The 19,648-nt window shown below is 42.6% G+C and overlaps 2 protein-coding genes across 3 annotated transcripts; one reads left to right on the plus strand and one right to left on the minus strand.

Moving 5' to 3' along the window:
* Nucleotides 1-8,572: 8,572 nt before the first annotated feature.
* LOC104416283 (formin-like protein 1) lies at nt 8,573-13,644 on the plus strand. The gene is given in 6 exon segments (XM_018860169.2): nt 8,573-8,924; nt 8,926-10,620; nt 10,622-10,950; nt 11,073-11,272; nt 12,011-12,255; nt 12,410-13,644. Coding segments are annotated over 6 exon segments (3,432 nt in total). The 5' UTR covers nt 8,573-8,789; the 3' UTR covers nt 13,238-13,644.
* Nucleotides 13,645-14,621: 977 nt separating this feature from the next.
* LOC104456464 (acyl-coenzyme A thioesterase 9, mitochondrial) lies at nt 14,622-18,441 on the minus strand. 2 transcript variants are annotated; one of them, XM_039300753.1, is made up of 6 exons: nt 18,159-18,441; nt 17,634-18,027; nt 16,511-16,688; nt 15,699-16,168; nt 15,261-15,389; nt 14,622-15,063 (listed from the first exon to the last, which is right to left on the minus strand). In XM_039300753.1, exons 2-6 carry the CDS (start codon nt 18,000-18,002, stop codon nt 14,914-14,916), a joined length of 1,296 nt encoding a protein of 431 aa, XP_039156687.1. In that variant the 5' UTR covers nt 18,003-18,027; nt 18,159-18,441; the 3' UTR covers nt 14,622-14,913. The 2 variants fall into 2 exon arrangements, with proteins under 2 accessions (XP_039156687.1, XP_010069570.1); XM_010071268.3 differs by having other exon boundaries at nt 17,634-18,440.
* Between the last annotated feature and the right edge of the window lie 1,207 nt (nt 18,442-19,648).

Here is a 19,648-nt window from a genome sequence, read left to right on the forward strand (position 1 = left end):
ATATATTAATGAGTCCGAGTGTATCTACACATCTGTATTAATGTTATATATAAAACAAAATGATCCGTTTAATCAAATGTACTCAAGGGTATCATAAACGGATTGAAAAAGCCAATTCGTGAACCCTTCATTAATCACTTGTGTATAAAGTAGTCGCCCATTTAAGACAAGAACACAATTAACCTCAATCCGGACACGCTTAAATACATACGTGGTGATGGACATGCGAAATTTGGTCAGTACACTAATCATGGCATTGACACACTATTCGGGATCGATTTCTCAGGATCAAAGGGTCATGTGAATGCCAATGATGAGTGAAGTCGTAATCGATTCTCCATTGATGATGGATGAGAAAATCAACATCTTCTTCGCCAAGATTTGCAGCAAAAAAGCTATGAATGTTACAAGTGATAACATCCATGCGTATCTCCAATAGGAGGAAAAAAAAGAGAGAGGAGAGAAATGGGCATTATTATTAAATGTTAATCTCTCATATTATTATATTATCCTGCCTAAATAAAGCAATATTATCCTGCCTAAATAAAGCAACAAATGCACCAAAAAAAAGGTCAAAAAGATAGTGGGGTCCACGTCGGACAAATTACTAAAGCAGTTTTTATTAAAAGACCAAAAAGCTCCGATCTATCTTTTTGTCCCCTCATTTTTTGAGAATCTGAATCGTTCGGTGATTTTATATAAAAATTCTTCATGGGAAAGCAATTCCACTGCCAGAACTTACTCGATTGATATAAAAATTATTAGGAACGAGAAAGATGTTTTCTCCCTTCAATCCAGTTTTAAAATCTGAATCCACGTCAGATCTTGCAGGGAAAGCCGAAGGTCAGTTTCCAAGAACTATTGGGAGATTTTTTTTTCTTTTTTCTTTTGGGAAGTGAGAGAAAAGGGAGGGAGAGAGGCTGTGGTGGCGCGCACCTATTCTAACATCGAGTAGGCTTACCTAGAAGGATGTAATTGATCAATTAAAAGTCGAATGGTAAAAGAATATTTCTCCGGTGGAGAAGGAGGAAGACAGGACCCGTAATTTATGAGTTAAATGGACAAGATTCGTAGTTCGTGAACTTTATTCATGGAAAACCATCTCCACTTCTTGCATCCATCATTATTTGTACTCATAGAAAGTTACAAGAACAAATGTCCTTTTCTAGTTGATGGATAAGTTAGATTCATCTCATTGTCATGGTTGTCATGGTTTCAAAGTTTCTCGTGAACAAAAGACTATATTCAATTCAAGAAAATTGACCACAGTCGCCAAGGATGGGCGATATGGTAATTGCATTGAATTCTAGATTATTCTCGGCATAAGTGTTGGTAATTGGTAGATGGGAGATAGTATTTTATCCACCAGATCGAAAATGCATTAATGTCGTAATAAAAAAGTTTTTTTGTATAAATAAGGGAACTCTCCCTTCATTTGTACTTATCAAAACATTTCAACGATATAAAATCGAGTAGGCTTACCTAAGAGGATGTAACTGATCAATCAAAAGTCGAATGGTAAAGAATATTTCTCCATTGGAGAAGGAGGAAGACATGACTCGTAATTTATGAGTTAAATAGGCAAGATTTGTAGTTCGTGAACTTTATTCATGGAAAACCATCTCGACTTCTTGCATCCATCATTATTTGTACTCATAGAAAGTTACAAGAACAAATGTCCTTTTTAGTTGGTGGATAAGTTAGATTCATCTTATTGTCATGATTGTCGTGGTTTCAAGGTTTCTCGTGAACAAAAGACTATGTCCAGTTCTAGAAAATTGACCACAGTCGCTAAGGATGGGCGATGCGTTAATTGCACCGAATTCTAGATCATTCTCGACGTAAGTGTCGGTAATTGATAAATAAAGAGATGCGATTTTATCCGCTAGATCGAAAAGGCAATAACATTGTAATAAAAAAGTTTTTTGTATAAAAAGGGGAACTCTCCCCTTCATTTATATTTATCAAAACATCTCAACACTACAAAGCATTCTCTCCTAAAGTTGCTTTCTCTAAATTTTACTTCTCTACGATTCAGGCAAGTGAGTGAGCAATCCAAGATTTACATACCATTTAAGAATTTTTCGGGATCACCATCAATTAATTTGAAAGTTTAAAATTTTCAGACATAGGCCCGTAATTGATATTTAAATATCCTAGCAAAAATAGGGCACGGACACTGCATCGCCTCGAATGTGCCAATTATTAGGGCATAACTTCACTGTCAAACCCATTGTTCCAAAACTTTTTCTCACTCCAACATCTTGTGGCCTTCAACACCGAATCTCACAGCAAAACACACACGTAATTCATCACTAATCCGAAACTCCTAACATCGTGTATCGTGCCGTTCAAAGCTGCAATCCTTCCTAGGCTCGCCCATTCATGCACTAGTCAACATTAAACTTGACTGGTGCATCGTCACATCGGACCACGGGCCGTCGCATTAAACTAATCGTACGTGGCACATGCCCTAATATGTTTGTTTACTGTGTCGGCTCGATGATGACTCCCCGCCAGTGCCATCCGGAACGTAAACATCCTCGGTTGGTTAATCTCGCCCCCTTAATACCATATAATAATAGCATCGCCACCCAACAATTTTTTAATATGTTGAATATAAAATAATTATGAGTGTAGGCATAACGTGAATTATTGGCATTATGATTGTGTTTTTTCAATGATTCCTTTTTTTGGCTACGTTTGGTGCGCGTGACATGATATTGTTGTTGAGGGGACTTGAGAGTAGGACAAGAGATTGGATCCATTTTATATGGAGGGAAAGATCCACGATCCATTTTATATGGTGGGAAAGATCCATGAGATTATACAATGACCATTGAATTAGTGACTAGAGAAAAGAGAAAGTACGGCCACTGCATTTTGTGTTCCCCAATATTCCAATTTCAATGTGGACATTAATGAATGGTTAATTATGGGGGGGGGATTATTTACTGTAGGGAAATTCTTGCTAGGTTCATAATGATTTAGTTGTCTAGGTCAATTATAACAAAATAACAATCTTTTGTGTTGTGCGAAATAATCTGGCATATATTTCTCATTTTCTAGTTATTTAATTATTTCTTGAGTTCATAAGTTACTCCGTAATTTTTTATGATTGTGATTCATTTTGTTCATTAGATGTGGGTCGAGGCAACAATTTTCGCGATCTCTCAAGAGAACTCGCGACCCTTGATGGCCATATAACATATCACGGCACATTGTTCAGGCTTGAGTCCTTGGCTCCTGAATATGGACCTCTTGGACTTGCACCCGCGGCCCAGCACTCGAACCTTGAGACCTCAGCCTTCTATTTATGGTTTAGCCCCTAGGGAACCCCTAGATCGGGGACCCGAAGAGCCGGACCCAAGTCTCCGCCAATAAAAATCTCAAATTGCCAGCGCCCAAACCTGCATTCCCGGAGATCGAATTTGTGACTCAACACTTGAACACAAGACCTTAAGCACTTGTGTTCCTACGCCCTGATGTGAAATTGAATCTCTTTCAAACGGACTAAAAGCGCCATTCAACGTGAATCTAAGTCTTTTCTTATATGTTTTAGACCTTTCCAGTCACAAATATCTAAAAACAACTACCATCATATTTTCAAGCACCAATCAAAGACCAAAAATAGTTTTCAACATCAGACATCATTTTCGCCGTTATATTAAAAATCAGCTCGAGGACAATTGCCATTACCGTTGATTTGTCCATTTTCCCTGCAGTGGTTTGCGACCGACGCGTCGTCGGCACGGTACGGCCTTTCCACATGTCCCATGCGGTGAAATTTACCATAGGCGAAGGGTGAAAAATCTCGGAAATTGCAAGGCAAAGTTGTCGGTGGTACTGCTGCTGAAATGTGGTCGTTAGAAAGCGGGGGAGGTTTTCTATTTCTCTCTCTACGAACATGAATGAATGAATGGGACCGGCAACGACAGGATCAGTCGACGGAATGACTTTTCCGTACCAGAAGCAGCAGTACGCCCCCCCCACCTCCCCATCAGATTCCCACGTCACATTCACATGAACGCCCCCACCCCACCTTTCTCTTCCGTTCAATGACCGAAAATACATTGACAAAAACAGCATTGGATGCTTTTTCTCTCGTTAAAGATTTGCGATTTGAGATTTGAGATTGCATGTTTTAACCTTTATTGATTAGATGATTGACACGTCCGCAAGTGAATCGAGGGTCCGAAATTTCTGACATAAAAAAGAGAATCCGAATTATCGCGTAACGATTTCATCGCTTATTACTGTTGCGGCCGTCGAAATTGCCGTTTCCCTCCATGACAACCTTTATCGAGGCCTGTTTAGCATCGTACTATTTGAGCCCAAATTGGGTTTGCCCTCTCTCTCTCTCTCATGTAAGCGTGACATAGATCCTATTATATAGGATGGCCATGGACGTTGCATCCTTTATATATGGAAATCGGGTCAATTAATGTTGAAGTGTAGTTCATACTCTCCATCAACAGGATAACATGGGGATCTCGTTCTTTGGTGAGTGGATGAGTCTTCCCACTTTTATATTTTGGACTCATATTTTATAAGTAGTTCGGAATTGGATCAATGAATAGCTATTATGTATATATATTATGTTTCTCTTGTAATCGAGATATGTAACAGAGAATTGTGATGTACTAATTACAATAAAATTATCAGCTGGACATAACCTAGTTTAATGATGGATCAAGATAAAATCTCATGTCTCAAATTCTCTCTCGAATTTACTCTCTATTTTCTTTGTGAATGTGTGGCGAATCCTAACAATTAGAGTTAGTTGAGCTGGCCAGGGGATAGGGACGGGGACGGCAATGATGGTGGTTGATGAAGATGCATCGGCAAGGCTTGCGGCGGCGACTGATGGCAGCGGTTTGGGGGCCGGGGGGGTGCTCTTGCTCTATCTAGAGTTGGGAAGAAGACATCTTGTTTGAATGTGCTTAACATACCGACCTGTTTCTTAGGGAAGACCTCATTGTGGGGCATCTCTTTTTGTTCAGACTTTCAAATGCATGTCTCCTCCTTTTAATTTCGTCCACATGCGTCGAACTAGAGTTTCCTCTTAAGTATTTTGGAAAAACGTGCACTAGATGTTTGAACTCTTTGGTATACCGTGACTTTTTTTATCACTCATGTGAGTTTGTCAACTTTCAAATTTTGTTTATTTAAATTTTATGATCACTTACTCCCCGCGAAAATCTGACGTGGCTAACTCTAAAAAAGCCACATAGGGGTGATCTTATAAATAAAAAAGTACCACATTGCTAATTCCATCGATCCAAGTTGTCGAAGAAACTTAAAATTACTGAAGCCGAAAGGTGAATGAGCAATTGAAAAGTTGTAGTACTAAATTGAGCGTTGTACGAAAGATTTGAAACTTCTAATGCATTTTTCTTGAACAGTTGCGCGTTTCCCTATCATGGACTGCATATCTAAGCCACCAATAAACTTGTTGAGTCGACGTAGCAAAACTCTGTATCTTGATTCTAGCACTGAGAGAGAGCTCAACCACAAGACATTTTTAGATTGACCCACATTCCATTTAGAATTCAAACCATAGCCAATCCAAATATATTAATATTGATTGCTCCACGTCACATCACCCTCCAGTCCAATTACCATTTTCTTTTTTTCTTTTTTCTAATTAATTTTTCAAAAAATGGATTCCCACGGGAGAGAGCATATGCACCCATTTCCATAGGGCCGAATATGTTTGACCTTTGAGACCCGGGGGGCGTTGATTTCGGTGACAAAAAGAGCTCTCTTTTTCTCCCTCGTATCCCCGCTTTTGCCGCGAAATCGCAGCACAAGTCGCTCGAGAGCCAAAGGAGAGGACGAAAAAGAAATGGCTTTCGCCATCGAGCTTTGCGACCGAAATGACCTAATTCCACCGCATCATCTCCCCCATTTTCTTTAACAGAGAAAAACAAAAGGAAACGCCCCTTTTTGTTTATGGAACCGGCGTGGTCCTGTCACTCTCTCTCTGCTACGTTTTTCGCGCTTTTTTTTTAATTGACTACTAACCAAACCTCATATCGATTGAGCCATCACTGTCCGGTCCAACTGGTTGAACCGCCGATGAAATACTCGATCATTTGTCTCAAGCAACTCAGGGTGCAGGTCCATCAATTGCGCAAAGACGCGACCTCCTTTGTTTTGCGAATTAGCATCAACATTAGAACCGAGTTGGATTTAATATTGGCCCGTCTAAGGATTTGTTTGCTTGAAGGAAAGCTGTTTTTTTGGGGAATTTATTTTCTGACTTTCCAAAATTTGGATGAGGGGAAACTAATCGGTGCATATAAAACATTTTCTAGCTACTAAAAACAAGAAGGTTAGACCAGAGGAAAACAACTTCCCTTTCTAGTAATAAAGAAATCACTTTCCTTAAACCACAAAACAAATGGAGTTTTCAGTGAAATAAACATATCCCGAGTTTAAATTATTGCAAAATCTGGTTGATACGCTAGTTATGTTGGTACGTCCAGTTCTTTTACAAGGTTCAATTATATGATCTAAATAGAAGAGCGAGTATGTGGAATAATCAAATCGATCGGTCTGCATGATTCCCAAGACATATATTTGAAGAAGAAAATGCAAATGACCCAGAGGTACTTGTTTTGAGTGTGAAGTTGACTCAGTTGTGATGTTTGATACATTGTCTTAACTTCTAAATTCTTAAGTGCTTGGCAATCATTGACATGATAGGACATTTAACCTAAATGCACCAATTGAGAACAAAACTTGATCTAAACAACAAAAGGAAGCTGCATGTCTATTTTAATATGTATTTGCTTAAAAACCCTTATTTCAATTGTCTTCTAGGTGCATGCATTAGTAATATTGGACATGGATAGCGAGTGATTAGCAACATCCATTATGTAAATCTATCCTATTATATAAAAATTATTAATATCACGCAAAATCTCAAACTAGTATACTTGTAATAAATTTATCACAAATTAATTTGACCATTAAAAACCTAAAACTGATACATTTTTTTTGAAAAATTTACCAAAAACTAATTTTTTTAACAACCAAAACTCCAAATTGGTACATGTCCGTTAGTTTCCATTAAATTGGATTAATACTATGAAACAAATATGAAGTTGTATATTTGTGACAAATAAAATATAAAATCTCAAACTAATACACTCAACAATTACTTAGCCAAAATCAAGGAACTATTCGCATATTGTTAAATAAAAATAAGGAATGTCCATCTTTGATAATTTTGTCATCATCCAATTGCCCTTTTCTGTAGGTTGTATATTCACGCATGCGGCTTTCTTGATTGCCTCCACGTTAGGCAAGAGAATATGATCTCTTTTGATAGAGAAGGGGCTACAGCACCCTTTACTCTAGCTAATTGTCCACCATTTCCAAGTGTGATTTCAATGTTATGTATGATTGTGTTTAAGGGCATATTGGTTGAAGTAGATTTTTCTTTTTGATCAATCAAAACTCCTTCGTCAGCTATTACATGTCATCTAACTTAGTAATTTGATGATTGCAAACAAAAAATTAGTAATTTGATGGTAAAATTTAATGAAACTAATAGAAGGTAAATTTTTGACACAATTATACTGATTTGGATTTTTAACAATCAAAAAATTAATTTGAAATATTTTGTCAAAAGTATATCAATTTGGGGTTTTAATGATATTAACATTATATAAAATAAAGAGAATCTCTCATTTTTATAGAATTACAATAATAAAAAAAATAGGAGATTCTCTTTATTTGTTTTCTCTCCCCAAAATATCCTCGATTTTTATTTTTTTATAAAAATCTTAACAGTGGATAAACGCGCAAATTAAGGATTCTGTTCTACCTCTAATTTGTTTTAATTTTAAAATTCTAATCTATTTATTTCACAAACAACCATTGAGATATTTCATATTGCTTATAACGGGATTAATGTACTATTTCTATTGACGCGATTTCCCTCCACCCATTAACATAATCTTACAAAGATATATACAATTTCCTCACAACATATTTCCCCCCCCATAACTTCCGTCTTATTTTATCGTAAAATTGTCGAGTTAAATAACATATAACAATAACTTAACTGATATGATAGATAGCTTCACGTGAAAATTCATATTGTATTTACATAAAGTTTTAAGTAATCTCAAAATGAATTTGAAATGATTTATCATAAGCGTACCGGTTATAAACTTTTCAATAATATTACCTCCGATCAATAATATCCAGCATGTCTCATGATGCAAAAGCACCCTCATCATTGTCGAAAACTATTACTAATCATGGCGGCCTGGCTGGGAATTGACGGAGCAAATGCAAAACTTGCGATCGCGGTCATGATGATGACCGTCTTGACGACCGAGGTAACGGAATACGTCGCCCTTACAAATCCAGAAGACGCACGCTCTCCTAATCCTCGATCGACCGTCTCCATCAACCTTAGCCGACCAGACAGAGAGAGAAAGAGAGAGAGTCAGGCGACGAGTGAAGCGGTTAAAAATAAAAATAAAAAGACGCAAACAGTGGATCTTCCTCCCATCATCAGTAAGCAAAGCTCATTAGCCGAATCTTAGCTGGATCCACCTTCCCCTCCTCCTCCATTATTCATACTTCCTCCTTCTCCTCCTCCTCCTGCTGTTCCCTGATCTGATCTCACCCACCTTCCTCCTCCCTCTCTCTCTTTCTCTCTCTACAGTCCCCACACCAAGCAAGCACCACCACCGCCATTACTGCACTTCTCACTCTCACTCTCCTTCTCCTCCACTGGGAAGTGAGAGCCCTCACTCCACTCCACAATGCCCTCCTCCTTTTCCTCCACCATCTCCACCTTCTTCCTCGTCCTCTTGACCTGCCTACCCATCTCCTCGTCGTTCTCCTCCTCCCTCCCTGGCCGCCGCATCCTCCACGAGCCCTTCTTCCCCCAAGGCTCCGCCCCTCCCGCCGCCCCTCCCGCCGCCTCCCCCCCCCGCCCTCCCCCAAGTACCCTTTCTCCTCCTCCACCGCCACCCCGCCCCCGACCACTCCCCCTTCTTCCCCACCTACCCTTCCCCTCCCCCTCCCCCTCCCCCCGCCTCCTTCGCCTCCTTCCCCGCCAACATCTCCTCCCTCATCCTCCCCAGCTCCTCCAAGCCCAAGTCCGCCTCCGCCCACAAGCTCCTCCCCGTCGCCATCGGCGTCACCGTCTCCGCCCTCTTCCTCCTTGCCGCCGCCCTCGTCGTCGTCCTCCTCCGCCGCCGTCGCCGGCAGGCCCGGGACTTGGCCGACGATGCCAAGACCCAGAGGTCCGACGCCACCAACGGCGGCGCTGTGCCGGGCAATGCCGAGCCCAACTCCCGCGCCCGCAAGCAGCGGACGGCCTCCTCCGGGGCCAGCTCCGAGTTCCTCTACTTGGGGACCATGGTGAACTCTCGCGGGATCGAGGAGCCGCGCGGCAATGGAGGAGGCGGAGCTGCTCGCCGCGGCGGCGGCGGCGGAGGCGGAGGCGGAGGAGGAGGTGGTCTGGACCCGAGGAAGATGGACTCGCCGGAGCTCCAGCCGCTGCCGCCGTTGGCGCGGCAGAGCCTGGCGCTGAACTACGGGAATGGGAACGGAGACCTCCGGCCGCTGCCGCCGCTGGCGCGGCAGAGCTTTAGGCAGAACTGCGGGACTGGGAATGGGGACCTGAGCTCGACGGCGGACGAGACGGAGGAGGAGTTCTACTCGCCGCGAGGCTCGCTTGGAGGTAGGGAGAGCTCCATCGGCGCCGGATCGGGGTCGAGGAGGGCGTTCGCCGCCGTAGCGACCGAAACCCTCGGCGACAGTGGCAGAAGGAGCGACTCCAGCTCGTCTTCCTACTCGTCTTCGAGCTCCGGCTCTCCTGCTCGGTCGCACTCCATCAGCCTCTCGCCGCCCGTGAGCTTGAGCCCTCGGAGATCGCAGCCGAAGTCCCCGGAACACGTCGCCGTCGAAGAGGAAGCTCAGGAACCTTCGTCGCCGCCGACGCATTACGCCATTCCGTACGCCGACGAGAGCAAGACTCCTCTGCTGTCTTCGGAAGGTTCGTCGCCGGAGAGAGACTTGCGAAAATCAGACGGGAAAGTCCATTCTCCGTCGCTGTCCCCCATGTCGTGGTCGCCAGAGCGAGGGTTGGAGAAGACTCCGGATCTGTCGCTGAGAATGTGGACAGTCTCGGACTCCGTCGGACGCTCACCGTCGCCGTCTCTGCATTCTTCTCCGCTGAGCAGAAGCCTGGAGAGAAGTCCGATCGCCTCGCCGACTATGTCCGACACGTCGCACCGCATTGGACGGTCTCGGCTGTCGTCTCCTCTATCGCAGTCGCCGGCCAGGGAATCTGAGGAAAATCGCGACGCATCCCCGAGGAAATCTGATGTGTCGGCGGGAAGCTCGCGGTTTTCTCTTCACTCGACCTGCAGCTCGCCGAGTAGAAAATCGGAGATTATCGAGCATAGATCGCTGCCGAGATCGTCCAATGCTTCGGTCGGCAATCTGCATCCTCAATCGGCTTCTCCTGTGGCTTCGTCTCCGAAGAGAGATTCGAGTGCTAATGATCAGTTTGTGCAGTCTCCTGCGAGAGTTAGCACTGGCTCGCAGCAGCAGCCGCCGCAGCAGCCTCCAGTTCCGGCAGCGGTGCCACCGCCGCCACCACCTCCTCCTCCTCCCCCCGCCGCGGCCTCTGCCAATGCAACCAAAGGCCAAGGACTTTCCGCTTCCTTTGACACCTACCGGTCAACTGATTTCCGAGCCGCCTCGCCTGATTCCACCGTCGAGGCCTTTCGTGCTCCAGAACCTGACTGAAGTTTCTCCAGTTCAGTTGCCACCGATTGTCGAAACTGCAGAGAAGGCGGAGAAGATGGACGATACTCCGAAACTGAAGCTCAAGCCCTTGCATTGGGATAAAGTGAGAGCGAGCTCAGATCGGGAGATGGTATGGGATCAGTTGAGATCAAGCTCTTTCAAGTAAGATTAGCTTTTCTCTTTTCAAAGTGTTTCTTTACTCAATTTGACCAGTTAGCATTTCGTGGGTCACTGTTTGGATGTTCTGCTTGTGCTTTAACTCTGAAGATTTGGGCTTGGTGCAGGTTGGACGAGGAGATGATTGAGACCTTGTTTGTTGTAAATGCCCCAAATTCGAAAGCGAAGGAGACAACTCCGCGCTCGGTTCTTCCTTTTCCGAACCTGGAGAACAGAGTTCTTGATCCTAAAAAGTCACAAAACATTGCAATTTTGCTAAGGGCACTCAACGTCACCATTGAGGAGGTCTGCGAGGGCCTTCTAGAAGGTAATTGTCAATCATTTTTGGCGAAAGAGTCTGCATGTTCTGTCTGAATCTTGATGAAGAGGATTCCATGGAAACTATTACCATTTGACCTTAAGTGGCAATTTTGCCAATTTAAAGATGGGTAATACAGAATCATCTTTTTTGGTTAATGGATGGACAGAATAATGTAAATGCTCAATCATGGTTTGGACCTGTAATAAAGCCCCTTTCTTCACCACTATTTTTAAGCAAGGCAGCATTTGAGCATCCGCAGGTCTGCTTTTAGGAGCCTTTTTGCTTTCTCTTCTTTTTCACTCGGTAGAGTTGTCGGTCATTTGCGCAATGGTTTCTGGATTGCGCCTACTTGCTCCTCTCAGGTCAAAATAAATGAAAACTGTTAGAGTTATTGATGGTTCTTGATCTTTGCTGGGAAGAGAGTTACTAATTTTTGACTGTCAATTTCTATCTTTACCGGTGAAAGGTGACACGAACGAAACCGGCTTGTGAAAGATAGTTACTCCATGTAGATTTTGACAAAGTTATTCTTTCGAACATTCACAAGAAGTCCATGATGTATTATCAAATTAATGGAGATTGGTTCTAGCATGGAGCATATCTACCTGTAAATTTCTATGTCAGACATCATTTGAAAGATAGCATTAATGACTAATTTTTTTTTTTTAACGGAAGAAGAGCACCGATTATTTTATCATTAGCATTCTGAAGTTGGAGCATAATTTTTCTTCCTCATGCTTGCAGGTAATGTGGACGCACTTGGAGCTGAACTTCTTGAAAGTTTATTAAAGATGGCTCCCACCAAAGAAGAAGAACGCAAACTGAAGGAATATAAAGATGATTCACCTTTCAAGCTTGGTCCTGCCGAGAAGTTTCTTAAGGCTGTGCTTGATGTACCACTTGCATTTAAAAGAGTTGATGTAATGCTGTATGTTGCCAATTTTGAGTCTGAAGTTGAATATCTTAAAAGATCTTTTGAAACTCTGGAGGTAAATTTTACATGTGGCCTCTCTCTGTCTCTCTCTGTCTCTCTACCATGTATATGCTGTCATGCTATAACTCGTGGAATTCTAGTTTTGATGCTTCTCTCTGATGTCATACCTTGTTAATGTCTTTGTTTTAACTTTGCATTTTGTGTAACAGACTGCATGTGAGGAGCTCAGAAACAGCAGAATGTTCTTGAAGTTATTGGAAGCAGTGCTGAAAACCGGGAACCGCATGAATGTGGGAACAAATCGTGGGGATGCCCATGCTTTCAAGCTTGACACGCTTCTTAAGCTAGCTGATGTCAAGGGCGCTGATGGGAAGACCACACTCCTGCACTTTGTTGTACAGGAAATCATTAGAACTGAAGGCGCTCGTCTTTCAGGGACCCACCAAGGTTCGAATCCCACTTTGAATGAAGATGCCAAGTGTCGGAAGCTTGGCCTGCAAGTTGTTTCTGGTCTCAGTTCAGAACTTGGCAATGTGAAGAAATCTGCTGCCATGGACTCCGATGTACTGAGCAGTGACGTCAACAAACTTTTTAGGGGCATCGGGAACATTAGAGAAATTGTGCGATTAATAGAAACATCAGGATCAGGGGAAAACAGCAAGAAGTTTTCGGAGACTATGAACAAGTTCACTAAAATGGCTGAGGAAGAGATTATTCGAATTCAGGCCCAGGAAAGCGTTGCCATGTCTCTAGTAAAAGAGATCACAGAGTATTTCCACGGAGACTCAGCTAAAGAAGAAGCTCACCCATTCAGAATCTTCATGGTGGTGAGAGACTTTCTTGCTGTCCTCGACCGGGTATGCAGAGAAGTTGGTTCCATAAATGAGCGCACGATAGTCAGTTCTGCCCATAGATTTCCTGTGCCAATTAACCCGATGCTACCAATTCCCATTAATCCAACTCTTCCACAAGTTTTTCCGGTATTTCATGGCCAGCGGCAGCACAGTTTCTCAGATGGCGACAGCGCATCTCCTTAGGCTCTCTCTGATATGCAAGACTCATCGCTCTTCTGGGCATCAAGCTAAAGCAGATAAACCTTAAATTTTGGAAGGGTGGAGCTGGGACAGGCATAAGCTACCCGGTATGTGTAATTTATTTTCCTCTTGTAGCATTCCATTTGTACCTGTATAAAGTCCATGTAATAGATTTAAAATGGTTTTGGCCTATAGATATATGTATACAAAGGAGGAGGTTTTCGTTGGGGGACAATAAGGTTGTTACTAAGTTAGCTTGTATGTTTTCGTAGGTGGTCAAAAGTTTTGTTTCAAGCGAGGCTCAGATGGTAAAACATCCAAAGCTCATGTCTATATATCTGTCTTCTTGTAGAAAATGGTCATGTATATGCCAGAAAACAGTTTGAAATTCCATTTGCTCGAATTCTTCACCCTGCAGCTTCTAAGGTAATTAATTAGCCGAAAGCCAGGAATGCGGACTTCCTGAAAGATGTCGCTTCCCAGTAACAAATCTAAGTTAAAATTTGAACTTAGCACACGCATTGGTTGGGCAAAGGCCACCCTGTTGATGTATTTTGGTGGTGAAAGATGATTTGAATTTGAAAATTTGGAGTAGCAGAACCAGAGAAGACAAGGAGAATTGGTATAAAGAAGGCACTACATTTTCAAGGTCTCTTAGTTTAATGTCTCGACAAAAGTTTGACTTTAGTAGCTATACTTTTGCGAATAAGACGACAAAAATCCAGCTTGAATCGTGGAAAAAGACATCGGTTTCTTCTAGGCATCTAGCTGGCAAGGGCGTTTTCGACTATCGTTCGTGAGGTATATTGTAGTTTTTGGTCATTTAGATGCCTCTCTGCATCTTGTTGGATGCCTTTTTAAAAAACCCAAGGGCAGTGTCCAGGATAATCTAAATACCAGATAAAACTTCATTAGAGTCAGGTCAAAAATTTGCATGTTAAGTTATCGAATCTCCTCGCTTGATTCTTTGATCTTTTAATTCTTTTCTACCACTTGCGATTTGAAAAGACTCTCTAATTGGACCAGACGCACTCTTGATAGCGTGATAGATCAAGATCTGACGTACCGGATCTCTTACGTAGAGAGGTGGATTGGGATGAATAAGGAGACCCAGACCCTTGGCCCGATTGTATCTGGTACATCAGCATCTGCTTCGTAAACGTGCCATTTCCGGAGATTCGGACTTCCAAAGGGAAGACCCGGCAGTCAAAACTGGCTCGATTTGGTAAACGCATCATACCGAAGAAAGTTAATGTCTTAGGCAATCAGTTCTGGCCGAATTGTTCATCTCAGTCTGAACTCCCGAGACATGATAAGCATCACATTTTTTCCCTTAATGGTACTTAAATCTGGGAATCGTCTAGCTACCGAGAATATGATCATGATGTGCATTGAATCCATTCAAATCGGTATTATTATACCTATTAAGCTAAAGGCAGCCATTCTACATGCTATATAACTTAAATGGGATTACCTACGTCTTCCTTTTGCTCGATAAAAGAGCAGGAAACGACCAATGAAAAACTATCCCTATATCAGATTCGACGAGTCAATTAGTAGCATATTATTTCCTGTACGAGCCATGTGGACACTCCAGTCTAGTGTAGGATACTCCATATAACCAATGAACGATACCCTCAACCTAGAGTTATACACTTATATGCATACCCATATGTGCACTACAGCTGCAAGGTCTCAGCATCCATGCGTTCCAGGATACGCCGCGCTTCCTCCTCTGTTGCAGGAACCACGTTCCTAATTCTGAATCCATTCTCCAGAGATTTTGCCTCGGGGCGCACCGTGAAAGTGAAGTAGAAGGTGTTTGATACCTGAACCGATAAAGAGACAGGATAAGTTGAAGAACGATGTAAACATTGTCGGACATTAGGTAAGGGTACAGACTGACACTGAAATGGGAATTTGAAGTCATTTTGAGCCGTGCATCATGTTTAGACTTTAGAGATTGTTTAAAGAACGCAATGCTGAATGAGTACAGCAAAAGTCAAGACCTGTAAAGAGGACATACCTCGCTAGACCTGAGCTCGGGCCTTGTGACATGGGCGACGACTTCAACAAATATCAGAGGCCCATCTGGTTTCTCCGGTTCAGTGTACAGCACACATGATTTGAACCTCAGAAAGTCTCCAACATCCACCTGCTCAAAAGGAAACCTCAGCTAAAGATTGTGAATCCACAATTAGGGGGAAAAAACAAAGAAAAAAAAAGAGAGATAAAGAAAGGATAAATCGGGCTATCTAATATAGCAAGAAACAGCAATAAAAGTAAGTGATAAGTAAAATTTCTGTTCCTAAAAATAAGAAAAAATCGTATGAGCCGTCCAAGGAAGAGATGAAGAATCAGTTAGGCTTAAGATAATAGTATTGCTCATAGGAGTTACTACCCGAGACTGAAATAACAGTACGAATAATTAAGACTTAAACAAAGATGTGGCCCGGGCACTCACAGGTCTCAAAAAATCAACATGATCAACCTCTAGGAAGCAAGGCACCAAGCCGGCAAAGGCATAAGCTGTGGAGAAAGCCAACTCAAATGCCCGGTGCATTAAAAACCCTCCAAATATCCGACCATGGATATTCCTCTGCTGTGGCTGGCAAATCAAAGAATTCTCGAGATGGGTATCCCTTAGAAGAATGCTGTTTCTATCTGCTAAGGCGGGCATATCAGAGAAAATCCTTCCCTCGGTCAACAACTCATTTAGTCTCTTTGCAATTCCGTCATCAGTTTCCTTTCTTTCTCCAACACTCTTTCTTTTCCTCAGCTTACTTCTAGCTTCTGCCTCTTCGAAAAGCAATTTCTCTTGGTCAGTCTCAGGAGAGAGCCGATTCACCAGGGCAGCTTTATGGGTCTTAGAGTCACGAGCAACAAATATGAAGTTGGCTGTCAATGCTACTGAGTCTGTGGCATTAGACTTCTCTGCAAAAGCAAATGTTCTCTCATCAACTACATAAAATCTTCTGCATATTCTTGAACAACTGCCCAGTATACAGGGAAAACAAATCACACTTTTCTCAACTTTTGAACATGCATTGTCACACCATAACAATTGGGTTCACTGCTAGTACTTGAAGCATCCCTTTTATTTTCTCAACATAATAGCAGACATTTATGATTTTTTTTTTTCGGCTCCTGGTCTAGTACAACAGAGCTTTCTATCCAGTAGTAAATTTTAAGCTCATGAAATGACTGACAGTTGTGAACTACCTCAGATGTAAATTATAATATCACTGAATTACGGCCTTTTGCATGCTACAGTACCTCCAGAAAATTGAATCACTTCAAGTTGAATTTCCATGGATGAGCGCCCCACCCATATGACAGAACCCACGATTTTCAGATCAATGTCAACACTGATTGGCTTCTTCAAGACAATCTTGTCAACTGATGCAGTAACTAGAAGAAGTGGTCTTGTTGTGCTATCTTCATCACAACAGTGCTAAAATCAAAACGATGGTTTGATTAGTAAATGAGAGAACATTTAGTTACAAGGGAAAGGGATTGTAACACTGACTTTGGCACATTATCAGCTCACTTCATCATTTGACCTGACGAATTGAAAACATCATTGAGGTCACAGAAACTATTGGATTTCAAGGTTGAATACATTTACATGAATTCAGACTATCTTCTGAAAAGAGCCATTGTCAGGGAAAGTTAATCAGGCCGTCTTTTACTTAGAACACGCGAAAACAACTTATAAAATTAAAAGAAGAAGGCCAAAGTGAAACAAAAGACAACCTTGAGACTACAACATGTTTTGTCATGCTATTGGCTCATCGATATAACTTATCCACTCAGCTTTGAATGCTTCTGATAAAGCATGGTCACCCAATAATCAAACAGTTCTATTGATTCCCCAATCTGCCAATTGAAACAAGTGCCATTTCCTCATAAGGAGCCAGAGCAAGATCCAATAATATCTTGAGAAGTCACAGTGACACAACAATGTCTAGGCTGGGGATGATGCATCTCCTTGGGAGGAAGCCGTGAACAACAGTCAAGGTGTTTTAAAGGGCCCATCTCTTGCTCAACAACACGGTAAACATCGAATATTCATGACACTAGGAGCATCAGCAATGAACCACAATCACAAGCCTCACATTAGCAGAAGCAAATTTATATTTCCCGATTCAATCAAAGCATGGATTCAACAAAACCAGCTAGCAACGAATCTTTCATTTCAATTCGAATATTTCTAAAGCGGCTCAACATTTTCAAAACAATTCGGTGGTGTGGTCACATCCTCATGGCCGAGCACAACAAACTCAACCCAGATAATCTAATTACAAGAACCACCGAAGATGAACAACCCTCCAATCCGATGACAAGAAATGCACAAAGATGATCAAAACCACAAAAATTTCAACAAAAAAAAAATTACCTTGACCGAGATGGTACCGGCCAAAGCATCGAGGTCTTCAAGCAACTTCCCGATTCTGACCTCGTTCCAGGGGTCCCGGTACTGCTCCCTCAGAATGTAATCCGACGAGAAGCCGTACAAGATGCTGGTCCTGCTCTGCGCCGGCGTCTTGACCTGCAGCTCGCTCTGCGGGGGCGCGTCCTTTGGGGGGTCAAGGAGCCGCTCGAAGGTCCTCGACCTCGTCTCCCACAGGGCGATCGTCACCGGCGAGTGGTACATCCCCGGCCACAGGCTGATCGGCTTCCGGGCGCCGTTGATCGGAGCCGCGCCATCGTACGGCGAGGCGAAGGTCGAGAAGACGGGGATCGTGTTGGGCGAGCCGGGTTCCATGGCGAATTGGGTACTTCTCTCTCTCCTTTTCTCGACGATCAAAGGAGAAAAAATGAACTTCAGGTGATGAAACGGCGAATTGGGTTTTTCTGGGTTTCGATCAAGAAGGAAACTTTCTTCGTGGTTTGAGGAGAAACAAGAATCTGGAAAAGGTATCTGATTCCTTCGATGGTTTCGAGGTGTTCCAAGGAAATGGGTAGCCGCTGACTAGGGAGGGGCTTCCACCAAGTGCGGAGGGAGAGGTGGGTTCAGCTCTCCATTAATGCACTGGGAAGGCAGTTTTTTGCCTTGAGAGAAACGAAAGGCAGCGGCTCCCTCAAGTCATTTCACCCCTCGCCAAGTCTTGTCCGCATCCTACGAAGACCAGGAACCAATAGCTCCACGTTAGCTCGGCCATTCCTTGGTATGAATCTCATGTTTGGTCAAATGGTTGGAAACGTATGACTCGCATAACAATGTTGGGTTCTGCACAAACTCCCCCCCTCTCTCCCTCCCCCTCCTGTAAAAATGTTGTGATGGCCAGGAGAAAGAAGAGAGCGCCTTGCCGAAGCTCAAGTCGATGAACAGCAAAAGAATCACAGATCATCAGGATCATAAGATTGGAAGATCTATAGTGTCTCAGTCAATCTCAATCCTCGATGTCTGTAAATAAAATATTGTCTAATGATGAAGATTTGGTCAAGATATCAAGGGGCGCTTGAAAGAGCGGAGAGGAGGCTTCCACTCCCTCCATTTTGGGCGATGAAATGGAATTCATTGGGATCAGGAGCATGAACAATCGAATGGAATAGGATGAAGACATGATGTTGATTTCCGAGATTATGGGGAACAACTTATTACGATGAAATAGCGCAAGGATTTTTCTTTTGAATTGTAGGATGTAGATTGGAGCGAAATTTCACTAAATTGACTCTAATATTTATGACGGGAAAATTGTTTAAAAAATTATAAATTTATTACACTTTTGTCAATTTCTTTTTCAACATTTCACCTTTATCAATTGAATTTTAAACTTTTTTACTTCCTCCTAATTGAGTCCATTTGGCCAATTTTGATCGGAATTAGCTCATGTGGATGTCGAGTGTGTCACGTTATGCTGCTGCGTGGATATTTTTAAATAATTTTTTGAATTTTTACTTTTTTTTTCCTTTTCTTTGCATTTTTTTTAGGGGGTGGAGAAGGTTAAACCCTCAATGGCTAAAAGCTGGCGCCCCCATCGATTCTGCGTGAGGGCATTACATCACAAGCCATATATGGCTTGGGAAGGGCTTGGCAGTCCTTACGGATCCCTAGCAAGATTGTGGGGATTGATGAGTGCCGCCAAGCCCTTGCTAGGCCAAATTTGGCGGGGTGTCGGCTAAAGCGAGGGCATGTGAACCCTCGCCCAAAATTGGTGAGGGTCGACCGGCCCTCATCTATGGTTGGCGAGGGTATGTTGGCCACCCGGCCCTATCCAACCCCTCCCCCCTCCAAAAAAATGAAAGAAAAAGAAAAAGAAAATAGCATGTTTAGGACTTAATTAACAAAATTGAAATATTTATGATTAAATCAACAAAAGTGTAATAAATTTAGGATTTGTTGGACAAATTTTTCCATTTATGATGTCCTCCTGCCATAGCTTCAATATAATAGCTCTATTTATGGGC

This window comes from Eucalyptus grandis, chromosome 8 (assembly GCF_016545825.1).
Source record: "Eucalyptus grandis isolate ANBG69807.140 chromosome 8, ASM1654582v1, whole genome shotgun sequence".
In the NCBI taxonomy this organism is placed as follows: Eukaryota; Viridiplantae; Streptophyta; class Magnoliopsida; order Myrtales; family Myrtaceae; genus Eucalyptus; species Eucalyptus grandis.

Coding starts and splice junctions, on each gene's coding strand:
- LOC104456464 (XM_039300753.1), bottom strand. CDS start 18,002: ATGGAACCCGGCTCGCCCAACACGATCCCCGTCTTCTCGACCTTCGCC. Junction 16,689..17,633: donor CCGGTACCATCTCGGTCAAG/GTAATTTTTTTT, acceptor TTTTGATTTTAG/CACTGTTGTGATGAAGATAG. Junction 16,169..16,510: donor AGTGATTCAATTTTCTGGAG/GTACTGTAGCAT, acceptor TTGCTTTTGCAG/AGAAGTCTAATGCCACAGAC.